We start from the raw sequence: 15,177 nt of genomic DNA, 5'->3' as shown, positions 1-15,177 counted from the left end.
TCCATGGAGAAGGAGGGCGTGACCAGGGAGAAGGAGGGTGTGTCCAGTGAGACGGAGGCCGTGTCCAGTGAGACGGAGGGCGTGTCCAGTGAGACAGAGGGCGTGTCCAGGGAGAAGGAGGGCATGTCCAGTGAGACAGAGGGCGTGTCCAGGGAGACAGAGGGCGTGTCCAGGGAGAAGGAGGGCGTGTCCGATTAGACGGAGGGCGTGTCCAGGGAGAAGGAGGTCATGTCCAGGGAGAAGAAGGGCATGTCCAGTGAGAAGGAGGGCGTGTCCAGGGAGAAGGAGGGCATGTCCAGTGAGACAGAGGGTGTGTCCAGGGAGAAGGAGGGCATGTCCAGTGAGACAGAGGGCGTGTCCAGGGAGACAGAGGGCGTGTCCAATTGGACGGAGGGCGTGTCCAGTGAGAAGGAGGGCATGTCCAGTGAGACGGAGGGCGTGTCCAGTGAGACAGAGGGCGTGTCCAGGGAGAAGGAGGGCGTGTCCAGGGAGAAGGAGGTCGTGTCCAGGGAGAAGGAGGGCATGTCCAGGGAGAAGGAGGTCGTGTCCAGGGAGAAGGAGGGCATGTCCAGGGAGAAGGAGGGCGTGTCCAGGGAGAAGGAGGGCATGTCCAGGGAGAAGGAGGTCGTGTCCAGGGAGGAGGTCGTGTCCAGGGAGAAGGAGGGCATGTCCAGGGAGAAGGATGTCGTGTCCAGTGAGACAGAGGGCATGTCCAGTGAGACAGAGGGCGTGTCCAGGGAGAAGGAGGGCGTGTCCAGTGAGACGGAGGGCGTGTCCAGGGAGAAGGAGGGCGTGTCCAGTGAGACGGAGGGCATGTCCAGTGAGAAGGAGGGCATGTCCAATGAGAAGGAGGGCGTGTCCAGGGAGAAGGAGGGCGTGTCCAGGGAGAAGGAGGGCGTGTCCAGGGAGAAGGAGGTCGTGTCCAGGGAGACGGAGGGCGTGTCCAGGGAGAAGGAGGGCGTGTCCAGTGAGAAGGAGGGCATGTCCAATGAGAAGGAGGGCGTGTCCATTGAGACGGAGGGCGTGTCCAGGGAGAAGGAGGTCGTGTCCAGGGAGAAGGAGGGCGTGTCCAGGGAGAAGGAGGGCGTGTCCAGGGAGAAGGAGGTCGTGTCCAGGGAGAAGGAGGGCGTGTCCAGGGAGAAGGAGGGCGTGTCCAGGGAGAAGGAGGTCGTGTCCAGGGAGAAGGAGAGCGGGTCTAGGAGGAATAAGGATACTATGCTGAAAACACTACATTTACTTTGTTAAAACCACCATCACCGCCCCCATCCTCCCAAGGCACGCCAACCTCAACATGGCAAAGGGGATCCTCTGACGACAGAAAATGCACAGCTTTTATACAGATGGCCACGCCCTTAATTAACAATTAGACACACCTTCGGCTGGCAAAGGCATGATGGTGTGTTCGCAATACTTAGACGGTTCTACCCTGTCACATGAGTATGCTTAGAAGCCATTGAACAGTGACCTGAACAGAAAGTTCAGAAATGTAATAGCAACACCACTGTGTGTTCAGAATGAGAATCACCTTTATATGCCCGAGTACATTTACACATACTCAGACCACCTGTTCATACCCATTCCTTATTTCCAAACAATGCAAACACAGCAGTTTTCACTTAATGATTGTATGAAACAGAATGTGAGAGGGAGAGTACAGTAGAGATGAGATTCACACTTTTCCAATGAACCTCAAAGAGAAACACGAACTGGCTCTGACATTGGTCCCATGGCGACAAATATTCATAAACAGCATGTCCTGAAGCTCCAAATCGCCAGAGACAATCTATTCAAATATCATTCAAAGTTCTATTAGATAAATAGCTTCTTTGATTAGTTTGGTTACTTTTAATTTAGTGGGAGGATGGATACACATTGTCTGCGGCTCTCGAATCAGAGTGAATTTTGTTGTGGTCAAAGTTAGGGATGGGGTGATCAATTGAATTCCCTGTATTTTTGGGCTATTTTGCCACAAACACAAAAGTAGTAGCGCGCACACACACACACACACACACACACACACACACACCCCTGGACCCTATTTTCTTCTATGTTTGTTAACATGGCATGCCTATAACAGATGTCTGGTTTCAGTGGTTCCAAACCAGATAGGACCACGTTGGAGTCCCCTTGATGAGACAGGACCAGGGTGGAGACTCCTTGATGAGGTAGGACCATAATGGAGACTTCTTGATGAGACAGGACCAGGGTGGAGACTCCTTAATGAGACAGGACCAGGGTGGAGACTCCTTGATGAGACAGGACCATAATGGAGACTCCTTGATGAGGCAGGACCAGGGTGGAGACTCCTTGATGAGGCAGGACCAGGGTGGAGACTCCTTGATGAGGCAGGACCAGGGTGGAGACTCCTTGATGAGGTAGGACCAGTGTGGAGACTCCTTGATGAGGTAGGACCAGGGTGGAGACTCCTTGATGAGGTAGGACCAGTGTGGAGACTCCTTGATGAGGTAGAACCAGGGTGGAGACTCCTTGATAAGGCAGGACCAGGGTGGAGACTCCTTGATGAGGCAGGACCAGGGTGGAGACTCCTTGATGAGACAGGACCATAATGGAGACTCCTTGATGAGGCAGGACCAGGGTGGAGACTCCTTGATAAGGCAGGACCAAGGTGGAGACTCCTTGATGAGGCAGAACCAGGGTGGAGACTCCTTGATAAGGCAGGACCAGGGTGGAGACTCCTTGATGAGGTAGGACCATAATGGAGACTCCTTGATGAGACAGGACCAGGGTGGAGACTCCTTGATGAGGTAGGACCATAATGGAGACTCCTTGATGAGACAGGACAAGGGTGGAGACTCCTTGATGAGACAGGACCATAATGGAGACTCCTTGATGAGGCAGGACCAGGGTGGAGACTCCTTGATAAGGCAGGACCAGGGTGGAGACTCCTTGATGAGGCAGGACCAGGGTGGAGACTCCTTGATGAGGTAGGACCAGTGTGGAGACTCCTTGATGAGGTAGGACCTGGGTGGAGACTCCTTGATGAGGCAGGACCAGGGTGGAGACTCCTTGATGAGGTAGGACCAGTGTGGAGACTCCTTGATGAGGTAGGACCAGGGTGGAGACTCCTTGATGAGGTAGGACCAGTGTGGAGACTCCTTGATGAAGTAGAACCAGGGTGGAGACTCCTTGATAAGGCAGGACCAGGGTGGAGACTCCTTGATGAGGCAGGACCAGGGTGGAGACTCCTTGATGAGACAGGACCATAATGGAGACTCCTTGATGAGGCAGGACCAGGGTGGAGACTCCTTGATAAGGCAGGACCAAGGTGGAGACTCCTTGATGAGGCAGAACCAGGGTGGAGACTCCTTGATAAGGCAGGACCAGGGTGGAGACTCCTTGATGAGGTAGGACCATAATGGAGACTCCTTGATGAGACAGGACCAGGGTGGAGACTCCTTGATGAGGTAGGACCATAATGGAGACTCCTTGATGAGACAGGACAAGGGTGGAGACTCCTTGATGAGACAGGACCATAATGGAGACTCCTTGATGAGGCAGGACCAGGGTGGAGACTCCTTGATAAGGCAGGACCAGGGTGGAGACTCCTTGATAAGGCAGGACCAGGGTGGAGACTCCTTGATGAGGCAGGACCAGGGTGGAGACTCCTTGATGAGGTAGGACCAGTGTGGAGACTCCTTGATGAGGTAGGACCTGGGTGGAGACTCCTTGATGAGGCAGGACCAGGGTGGAGACTCCTTGATGAGGTAGGACCAGTGTGGAGACTCCTTGATGAGGTAGAACCAGGGTGGAGACTCCTTGATGAGGCAGGACCAGGGTGGAGACTCCTTGATGAGGTAGGACCAGTGTGGAGACTCCTTGATGAGGTAGAACCAGGGTGGAGACTCCTTGATGAGGTAGGACCGGGGTGGAGGCTCCTTGATGAGGTTGGACCAGTGTGGAGACTCCTTGATGAGGTAGGACCAGTGTGGAGACTCCTTGATGAGGTAGGACCAGGGTGGAGACACCTTGATGAGGTAGGACCGGGGTGGAGGCTCCTTGATGAGGTAGAACCGGGGTGGAGGCTCCTTGATGAGGTAGGACCAGTGTGGAGACATCTTCTTGGGCCACAGACTGTGTGACAGGCTGACATGACCATCACCCCAACAGAAAATCAACATCCATTCAACGTAACCAGAACGTCACAATGTTAAATGTACATCATACTCTTTGATCACCGGTCCAGAGAAGCATTGACTGTTCTAGCTCATGATGGTTAACGTTAGCTAAGGGTATGAGGCGAGCTAAAAAGGAAAGCAACTGGAGCATGTTGCCAAATGGAGCACCGGGTAGACTCTCATGCATCATAATTCACCAACACTCCACCATCTGCAATGCCATCTGAAGCATTTTCTCTTTCAGCAGCTGACATATAGACACAATAAAAGCCCTGTCTCAAACTGTGAATGCCTCAAAATGTACACGTGATTACGCTCCAGTCGGAATACTCAGTGACCTTCCGCATTGTACATTAGTGGTGTCCTATGTCGGAGCCCCTGTGGGGTGGGAAGGGAAGAAGCCAAGCAGTGTGGTAACAGGATTATTGGAGCAAAGAGGAAGCCAGGGCTTTGTTGACCGCCATTTATTTTAGACCGCTTTTACCAAAACTGATTGATTTATGTCGGCAGCGACCCACCAGAGACACCTGAATGTCACTTTTCCACATCAGTGGAAGTCACCATGCTGGAGGCCTTGGAATACAGTGGGAGAGATGTAGAGAGAGGGAACAGGGAGAAGGTGGAGCGAGAGGGAACAGGGAGAAGGTGGAGCGAGAGGGAACAGGGAGAAGGTGGAGCGAGAGGGAACAGGGAGAAGGTAGAGCTGCAGGGAGAAGGAGGGCTGCAGATGAAATAGCCGAGAATATTGAATCGGCTGTTAGCACCGTTGTGACCAAACTACGCATGAAAGGACCATTGATTAAGATGGTCCCATATAGAAACACCACTAACCCATTTGTTGACAGCACACGATGTGTCCTCTATTTACATGGCAACAACTACAACCTTATTCTATCTATCACTATCGATTCACATATGAAAGTCATTAAATGTCGCTCTGGTATGACATGACTATTGACCACTGCACTGGAAACTATTCAGAGCGTTCTTTGCAAATACTTTGCTTTCATACAAAACATTGTTAGGTAGTTATATCTCACAGTTGGAAGCATTCACTGCCACTTCCAACCATCTATCGTGATCTTTCCGCTCTAATAGTGGTGTTGTGACATTTCCTTGTTGGCGTCCAGTCTGCCGAATCCCCCCCTCACGGCTCGCTAGCGTTAGCAGTGCGCTATGACAGGTGACTGGCGACGCTAACAATAGCCTGACCAGACAGACAGCCCAGCGCTAAAGACTGCCGCATGATAAATTACCCTCATCAGCCTGTTTCTCCGCCAGACCCTTTAGGTCACCGGATAGCGCAATGTGACATTTTTCCTGTACTGTATATGCAAATAACTGCCAATCAATTAACGAGTTGTTCCTCTGCCTTCCCACAGCTGCACATTGTGATTGCAAAAATTGATTGGGGAGCAAAAATCAACATAACAGCCTGCAAAGAGTCCAGGGTCATTGGGACAGAGGGGAAACAAAACAAGTTTTCTCACTTCGATAGACTCTCTTCTGTGGCTGCTTTGCCATTTCTTTCCATTATTCAGTTAAGAGAGTGCATACCATTCCATTTAGTACAACTGACAAAGAAATGGCATCGATTTAAGCCCCCAAAGAATTTTGGAATCTGAGGAGAGATCAATGTCAATTCCCATCAAACTGAAAGTACTGTTTTAGCTGGAAGGGGAAATCATGCAGAACTATGGCGTGAGGTTCAACCTAGATACAATGAGTTGTTGTGTGGTAAGGTGGTTAGAATGTAATGTGGGAAGCATGTTTTAGGACACACTGGAGTACTATGAGGATGACGAAAACATTATAAATTATATATTGTTTAACCAATAGTGATCATATTGTTCTTCCAGAAGCGATTCTACCACAGAGGCTTGGGAATGCACTGTTGTCCATTCATCTACTCACTTAAAGAGTATGGAAACAAAGGTGAAAAGGAGAATAGTCTCCAAATAATGAAACTAAAAACATTGAGAAGGACAGTGAGAGATTAATAGAAATGTTAGGAGAGAGAATGTGAGACAGAGAGAAAGGGGTAAGAAACAGAATGAGGGGAGACATTGTGTGTTTATGAAGAGCAGAGATGTGGGTATACAATGAGTGTACAAAACATTAGGAACACCTTCCTAATATTGAGTTGCACCCCCTTTTGCCCTCGGAACAGCCTCAATTTGTCAGGGCATGGTCTTCTACAAGGTGTTAAAAGCATTCCACAGAGATGCTGGCCCATGTTGACTCCAATGCTTCCCACAGGTGTGTCAAGTTGGCTGGACGTCCTTTGGGTGGTGAACCATTCTTGATACACACAGGAAATTGTTGAGCATGAAAAACCCAGCAGCGTTGCAATTCTTGACACTAACTCGAACCGGTGTGCCTGGCATCCATGTCGCAATTATCTCAAAGCTTAAAAATCCTTCTTTAACCTGTGTCTTCCCCTTCACCTACACTGACTGATGTGAATTTAACAGATGACATAAATAACGAATCATAACTTTCACCTGGATTCAACTGGTCAGTCTATGTCATGGCAGGTGCTTCTACTGTTTTGTACACTCAGTGTATCACATTTACAGTTGAAGTCGGAAGTTTACATACACCTTGGCGAAATACATTTAAACTCAGTTTCACAGTTCCTGACATTTAATCCTAGTAAAAATTCCCTGTCTCAGGTCAGTTAAGATCACCACTTTATTTTAAGAATGTGAAATGTCAGAATAATAGTAGAGAGAATGATTTATTTCAGCTTTTATTTCTTTCATCACATTCCCAGTGGGTCAGAAGTTTACATACAGTCAATTAGTATTTGGTAGCATTGCCTTTCAATTGTATAATTTGGGTCAAACGTTTCGAGTAGCCTTCCACAAGCTTCACACGATAAGTTGGGTGAATTTTGGCCCATTCCTCCTGACAGAGCTGGTGTAACTGAGTCAGGTTTGTAGGCCTCTTTGCTCGCACACACTTTTTCAGTTCTGCCCACACATTTTCTATAGGATTGAGGTCAGGGCTTTGTGATGGCCACTCCAATACCTTGACATTTTTGTTCTTAAGCAATTTTGTCACAACTTTGGAAGTATGCTTGGGGTCATTGTCCATCTGGAAGACCTATTTGCGACCAAGCTATACCTTCCTTACTGACGTCTTGAGATGTGGCTTCAATATATCCACATAATTTTCCTCCCTCATGATGCCATCTATTTTGTGACGTGCAACAGTCTCTCCTGCAGCAAAGCACCCCCACAACATGATGCTGCCACACCCATGCTTCATGGTTGGGATGGTGTTCTTCGGCTTGCAAGCCTCCCCCTTTTTCCTCCAAACATAACGATGGTCATTATGGCCAAACAGTTCTATTTTTGTTTCATCAGACCGGAGGACATTTCTCCAAAAAGTACAATCTTTGTCCCCATGTGCAGTTGTAAACCGTAGTCTGGCTTTTTTATGGCGGTTTTGGAGCAGTGGCTTCTTCCTTGCTGAGCGGCCTTTCAGGTTAAGTCGATATAGGACTCGTTTTACTGTGGTTATAGATACTTTTGTACCCGTTTCCTCCAGCATCTTCACAAGGTCCTTTGCTGTTGTTCTGGGATTGATTTGCAGAATGTGTCTCCTTCCTGAGCGGTATGACAGCTGCGTGGTCCCATGGTGTTTATACTTGCATACTATTGTTTGTATAGATGAATGTGGTACCTTCAGGCATTTGGAAATTGCTCCCAAGGATGAACCAGACTGGTCGAGGGCTATAATTTTTTTCTGAGGTCTTGGCTGATTTCTTTTTGATTTTCCCATGATGTCAAGCAAAGAGGCACTGAGTTTGAAGGTAGTCCTTGAAATACATCCACAGGTATACCTCCAAATAACGAGGCACTGAGTTTGAAGGTAGTCCTTGAAATACATCCACAGGTACACCTCCAATTAACTCAAATTATGTCAATTCGCCTATCAGAAGCTTCTAAAGCCATGACATCATTTTCTGGAATTTAACAAGCTGTTTAAAGGCACAATCAACTTAGTGTATGTAAACTTCTGACCCACTGGAATTGTGATACAGTGAATTATAGGTGAAATAATCTGTCTGTAAACAATTGTTGAAAAAAGTACTTGTGTCATGCACAAAGTAGACGTCCTAACCGACTTGCCAAAACTATAGTTTGTTATCTAGACATTTGTGGAGTGGTTGGAAAAACGAGTTTTAATGACTCCAACCTAAATGTATGTAAACTTCCGACTTCAACTGTGTGTCCTTGGTAGGACATGGGTGCATATTGCATTCAAAAAGCATACGTTTTGCCTCTGAAAGAGAAGGGGTCTAGCATTTGAATTATTCACACTGCAGAGCTCACACACCACCAACGAGAGAGCATCAACATGTCTCATACACACTCTCCTATTATAACATTAATTCAGGCAGAGGGAAAATGTCATTTGCCCTCTAACCTGAAAACGCAATGCAGCAGTCTCATCCTACAGCTGGCTGCCCAAGTTTGATAAGTGTGTGTGTGTGTGTGTGTGTGTGTGTGTGTGTGTGTGTGTGTGTGTGTGTGTGTGTGTGTGTGTGTGTGTGTGTGTGTGTGTGTGTGTGTGTGTGTGTGTGTGTGTGTGTGTGTGTGTGTGTGTGTGTGTGTGTGCGTGAAGCATGATGACATGCTAATGTTAAGTATTTAGGGGTGGAAGGCCTAGCAGCCATAATTTTTTCATTATCCTGCATGCATCCAACCATAATCTCAACTCACTGAAACTAATGAAAGTCAAGGCACCTTTTTTCTTTACTTCACCATATATGTAAAATCTGTTGGGTAATGTGCTGTGAACTGCATCATTCTACAATGAACTCCTCTCCCGAGCGGCCATTTTGTTGCCGATACAATGCTGTTATCAGTGCAGTAACAGGGCTTCCCTGTCAGGTGAATGCAACTGCAGAGACATTAAACACATAATGTAGATGTGCCAGATCTGCTGCCAAAGCCATGGCTCCTTATAGAGAGATAAGAGGGGCTATTACCTACCTCTGTCAGGATCTTTATAGCACTGCCGACAACAGAGTTGAATCCTTTTAAACAATCAACGCAGAATTGCTAAAGCCCTGCACATGAGAAGGCTACACACATACTAAACACTTCACAGAAACCATGCATAGCAAGGAAGAGAATATTTGACAGGCAGATATTTATACTATAAATCATATTATTAGGAGTAGTGATAAACTTCTTGTGGGCAGATGAGAAACCTTGAGCATCAATTGGCGAGGGCTCATATCAGTATTTTGCTGACATTGGTTTTGCCTCTCTTGTCTGATGGGGCATCACATTCATACTGAATTTGTGGAATACATACTTGTGGAATACAAAAAATATATATATTGATATATATTTCCATTTAGCAGATGCTTTTATCCAGTCATGCGTGCATACATTTTTCAGTCACAATTTATTTGGATACCCCCTATAGTCCATCAGTAGATGTTCTACACACAGTCATACTATCAACAAACTATTGATAAGCAACCGCTTGCTAAGGTTACAGTTAGGTTTAGAATAAGGGTTTGGATTTGTAGACAGTTAGTTGAAATGTTACTGATAGCCTGTAGAGCATCTACAGATGGACAATCCAAATAAAGTGTTACTAATTTTACATATGGGTGGTCCCGGGAATCGAACCCACTAACCTGGGGTTGCAAGCAACATGCAATACCAACTGGTAGACAGAGGACTTACACACCACTATTCACAACAAAGATACTGAGAGGGAAGTCCATTTGGGGGTTTTCCAGTTGTGCTCATGTCAGAAGACTACGCTGATCCAGTTGATGTCCACAGCAGCCAAAGTGCCAATAGGAGGACTGGCTATTTCCAAGAAAAAGGGGAGGCTAGTTGATTGAACACGGTGATGCACTGTAATCTATTTAGCAATGGTGAGAAAGGATAAGGACACTTCTGGGAGAGTTTCTGTCAGCAGTATCTGGTTAGCTTAGCATAGCTACATCCTCTGTTGCTAATAGTGACGGTGCTAGTTTGTTAATTCTATTTTAATACAGGGGTTGGCCTTTTGTGTCCGTTTTATATTTTAAGTAGAAATTGTATACCAATACTGGATTTTAAAAGCCTGTTAAATAAAATGCCTTTTAATATGTACCACATGGAAAAGTCTATAAATAAGATTTTCATATGGATAAAGACTTGCTAAACTGCCAAAAATCTGAATTTTGAATTCTAGGAACATTTTAACTCACTTAATTACAACATTTCTTATTTAACCTCTGGAGATGGGAAAATAAGTTTATGAGGTTGATCATGCGCTCTTTATGACAGAATGTAAAAATTAGGTGAAATAAATTGTTTATTTTGACCAAATTATACTTCCCAAAAGGCACTGTACTGGTGGAATGCCACACAGTATCTTACATTAAATGTTATTCCCTGCACTGTGGGCACAGTTGTACAACCAAATAAAAGTTGTTCACAAAAACATAGAAAAGTTTATTTTCACTTTTTCATGAATTGAGTTTCAAATCCTGTCTCCTGAACAGACAGAGTAGAAATCGATTTGGCCCTTAACAGAGTGGAAGAGGCGAAGCGAGAGGTTTCACTCTAGCCAAAATCTGTCCAAAATAAGCCCAATGCATTTCTATGGGCTTATTTTGGACCTAAGCTTGTTACCTCCCTTCCATTCTTTGGGACAACGACTCCTGTTGTTAGGGTGGAGACATGAGCATCTCGTCATTATTTGCAGATCTATGCCCTAAACCTGTCTGCAATTGAATGCCACAAGTGATATATGTCATTTGAAATAACTATTTTTTTGAATGAGTGACAGGGTGAGTACAGTGTAGAAAGAGTGACAGGGTGCGAAGGATTGGATAGTATGGCACCTACTATGACACCATCACCACCTAAAAATGGTATTTCTAACTAAGTACTTTTGTCCAGGGGATTTTGGGATAATGAAACACAGAACAGATCACTCTTTCAAGTTGTGATTGAGATGTATTGGATGCAATAGGAATGAAGATGGAAGATTGGAGAATGAAGTCTCGAGGTGAGAGGATGGAAGATCAAGGGAGAAATGACCCAGAAAGCAAGCACTTACATTATATAAGCAAAAGTATGTGGACACCCCTTTAAATGAGTGGATTTGGCTATTTCAGCTATACCCGTTGCTGACAGGTGTATACAATTGAGCACACAACCATGCAATCTCCATAGACAATCATTGGCAGTAGAATGGCCTTACTGAAGAGCTCAGTGACTTTCAACATGGCACTGTCAGTTCGTCAGTTTTCTGCCCTGCTAGAGCTTCCCTGGTCAACTGTAAGTGCTGTTATTGTGAAGTGGAAACGTCTTGGAGCAACTACGGCTCAGCCGCAAATTGGTAGGCCACACAAGCTCACATAATGGGACCACCGAGTGCTGAAGCGCATAACACGTAAAAATTGTCTGTCCTCGATTGCAACACTCACTACCGAGTTCCGAACTGCCTCTGGAATCAACATCAGCACAATAACTGTTTGTTGGGAGCTTCGTGAAATGGGTTTCCATGGCCGAGCAGCCACACGCAAGCCTAAGATCCCCATGAGCAATGCGAAGTGTCAGCTGGAGTGGTGTAAAGCTCACCGCCATTGGACTCTGGAGCAGTGGAAATGCTCAATGACATTCTAGACAATTCTGTGATTCCAACTTTGTGGCAACAGAAGGCCATTTCCTGTTTCAGCTTGAACATCAAATCAAATCGCATTTATCACATGCGCCGAATACAACAGGTAGACCTTATTGTGAAATGCTTACTTACAAGCCCTTAACCAACAATGCAGTTCAAGAAATATAATTAATAAAATATTTACTAATTAAACTAAAGTAAAAATATATATATATGTACATAACAATAACGAGGCTATATACAGGGGGCTCTGCTACCGCTTCTGTGCTGTAGCAGAGAGAACAGTTTATGACTTGGGTGACTGGAGCCTTTGACAATTTTTTGGGCCCACCTCTGACACCGCCTAGTATATATATGTCCTAGATGTCAGGAAGCTTGGCCCCAGTGATGTACTGGGCTGTATGCACTACCCTCTGTAGTGCCTTACGGTCAGATGTCGAGAAGCAGTTGCCATACCAGGCGGTGATGCAACCGGTCAGGATGCTCTCAGTGGTGCAGCTATAGAACTTTTTGAGGATCTGGGGACCCATGCCCCCGTTTACAAAGCGAGGTCCATACAGAAATGGTTTGTCGAAATTGGTGTGGAAGAACTTGACTGGCCTGCACAGAGCCCTGACCTCAACCCCATAGAACACCTTTGGGATGAATTGGAATGCCGACTGCGAACCAGGCCTAATCGCCCAACATCAGTGCCCTACCTCACCAATGCTCTTGTGGCTGAATGGAAGCAAGTCCCGCAGCAATGTTCCAACATCTAGTGGAAAGACTTCCCAGAAGAGTGGAGGCTGTTATAGCAGCAAATGCGGGATCAACTCCATATTAATGCCCATCATTTTGGAATGAGATGTTCGATGAGCAGGTGCCCAGATGTTTTTGGCCATTTAGTGTATATGAACCCTGGAGGCTATAGGCCTACACTTAAGATTAAATATCAATGTTTCAGTATTATGGCTGTACAGCAAGTAACCCAGGTGAGCCAGTATATCTAATACTAATTTAATGGGGTCTCGTTATTGACATCTATCATATTAGAAAGTCAGTGGTGAGAGTACATAACCATAAGGCACATCTTTCAAATTGCAAGAGGGGATCATTGCAAGGCACCATTCTACATCAGGGTCAAACAATTTACAGCTTAATCTGTAAAATGATACATCTCAAGAGGTCGGTTTCTTTCGGAGAAAAAGATACTGCGAGAGAAAGAGTGAGAGTAAAATAGTGTGCATGCCCTCTAAACCCACCACAGTGCGAAAACACCCAATTTCGAGCGTGAGATTTGCTCATCGAATCGAATGACTGTTTTTTTCTCCAGTCTGTGTCTTGCTCGCTTCATTCTCTGGCACTAAGTGAAGAACCCCCTTGGTTTATCGTTGCCGAGTCTGGAAAGGGGCAGATGGACATGGAATAAATGTATAAATGATTCAATTCTCTCCCTCTTTAGAGAGGTTCACAGACAGTGCGTGATGGAGTGGAGTGGAGGCCCCTCCGTTGAGAGTTTGTGGCGCCAGCCTGCATTAAAAGCGAAAATATGTTGCTTTCAGCAGACCATATGGTAATGTGAATTGATGTCATGCCATGTCATATTGCATATGGAAATCATTTGAATAAATAAATCAAGTGACACAGAGGGTGGAGAGAAGCCACTGGGTGGTCTGGTGGAGAGAAAACAACCCAGAGATGAAAAAGGACGTGGCAATATGGCAGTTGAAATAGGTGTTATTTAATCTCCATTTGAGCAGGGTAACACAAGGTCCTAAACTTTCAAATGTCGCTCCCCGATGATGCACTTCCAAAGTACTCCAAATGCACTAAAGCAAGACATTACATTGAGGTCACCAGGTTGCTGTTTGAATAAGTCCATACACCTGACAGAATCATTTTACATAATTTCTCATTAAATATAGCCTGCACTGTGTTTTTAAGCAAGATTTAAAAAAATCAGCTGCACTTTGTGCCCAGTTTGATATCCTAGCTAACTCAACCTAGTTGCTGAAAGCCAACTACCTTTTGATCCATGAGTTTGGATTTGTTTGATTTGTCCACAGTTTGTAGTTAAGACCAAGAGCCTTTTCAGATTGTAGCAGAGGCATCGAGATGATTTAAAAATGAGCATAATATGTACATAAACTTTTCAATTTACATTAGCAACAGAATGTTTGTGCCATATTGAATAATGCAACAATTCACACTCAATAAACGGTTAGTTTTCTAGTCAATACACTCATTGCACCCTTTACCATGGCACATTGAGATTCATTTTAAAGTGCTAAACCCTTACGCACCACTTTGTATACCAGGGTTGGCTGGCCTTCTCTAGTCACTCGTAGGCTTGGTCACTGGTATACTTTTATTTACAAAGCCATTTTGGGTTTACTACCTTTTTATTTGGGCATTTTTATTGTTCAGAAATGTGGTGGGTACTCTCTTTGTTCGCAGGACTTTATCCTGCTAACTGTTCCAAATGTCCGAACTGAATTTGGCAAAAGGGCTTTTATGTAGTCTGCGCCATCTGCTTGGAACACCTTACAAAATCCTTTAAACTGGAAGAACTTGTCCCGATTGGTGTTTTTAAACCACTGATGAAGGATGTTGAGGCTGATTCCCTGACCTGTCAATGTTTTTAATTTGTTGTTTTATGATTTTGTTATACTCTTGTGAATTCTATGGTTTTTACTAGATTACTTGTAGTTTTTCATGTTGTCTGTCTGTAATTGTGTAATGACATGGTGCTGCCTATCTTGGCAGGATGCTCTTGAAAAAGAGATTTCAAATCTCAATGAGCCCTTCCTGGTTAAATAAAGGTTAAATAAAAAAAAAATGCATTTTAGCTTCAAAATAGAAGCACAGCTACAGCTAGCTAGCTAAAGCTAAAAACATGATTCATAAAAAAATAAGTGATTACCTCTTTCATACAAATATAAAAGTACATTAGGCCTACCTTACAACTTTAGCTTATCAAAGTTACCTTACAAAATTTAGCCTGGTTTGTTCTATCAATATCATGCAAAGCAATTGCGACTGAAAACGTGGGTAATTCACTGCGGAGTTGAGATCAACTGCTTACTGGCCAAATGTCAGCTACATGGCTCAGTGCAGCCAAACACCTGTTTTTTTAAGCTACGGTGACAATTTTAGTATGTAACAGGCTGTTAATGCAATTTCATGTAAAAACTAAATAAAACACGTCTTAAATATATATAAGGAATACATTTTAGCCGTTTCAAAAACACTGCTCTGCTATTACGATTTTATCTGTAGGTGCATTCCACTTGAAGAGACAATTCTATTTAAATCTGACTGCTCGGAGGGGGGTATTCTCAGCCCAAGTCTCACCCGCGACCTCAGGTTGTGGAGTAGGAGATGTCAGGCTTTTCGCAACTTGACACTA

The 15,177-nt window shown here is 45.0% G+C and overlaps 1 protein-coding gene across 1 annotated transcript; it reads right to left on the bottom strand.

Moving 5' to 3' along the window:
* Nucleotides 1-2,087: 2,087 nt before the first annotated feature.
* LOC123729828 (extensin-3-like) lies at nucleotides 2,088-4,076 on the bottom strand. The gene has a single exon (XM_045706192.1). The coding sequence runs from the start codon at nucleotides 4,074-4,076 to the stop codon at nucleotides 2,088-2,090; it is 1,989 nt and encodes a 662-aa protein (XP_045562148.1).
* Between the last annotated feature and the right edge of the window lie 11,101 nt (nucleotides 4,077-15,177).

The sequence above is a fragment of the Salmo salar genome, chromosome ssa23 (genome assembly GCF_905237065.1).
Source record: "Salmo salar chromosome ssa23, Ssal_v3.1, whole genome shotgun sequence".
NCBI lineage: Eukaryota > Metazoa > Chordata > Actinopteri > Salmoniformes > Salmonidae > Salmo > Salmo salar.
Note: the sequence above shows the minus strand (reverse complement) of the source record. Positions and strands in the feature narration are given on the sequence as shown.

Coding starts and splice junctions, on each gene's coding strand:
- LOC123729828 (XM_045706192.1), bottom strand. CDS start 4,076: ATGTCTCCACACTGGTCCTACCTCATCAAGGAGCCTCCACCCCGGTTC.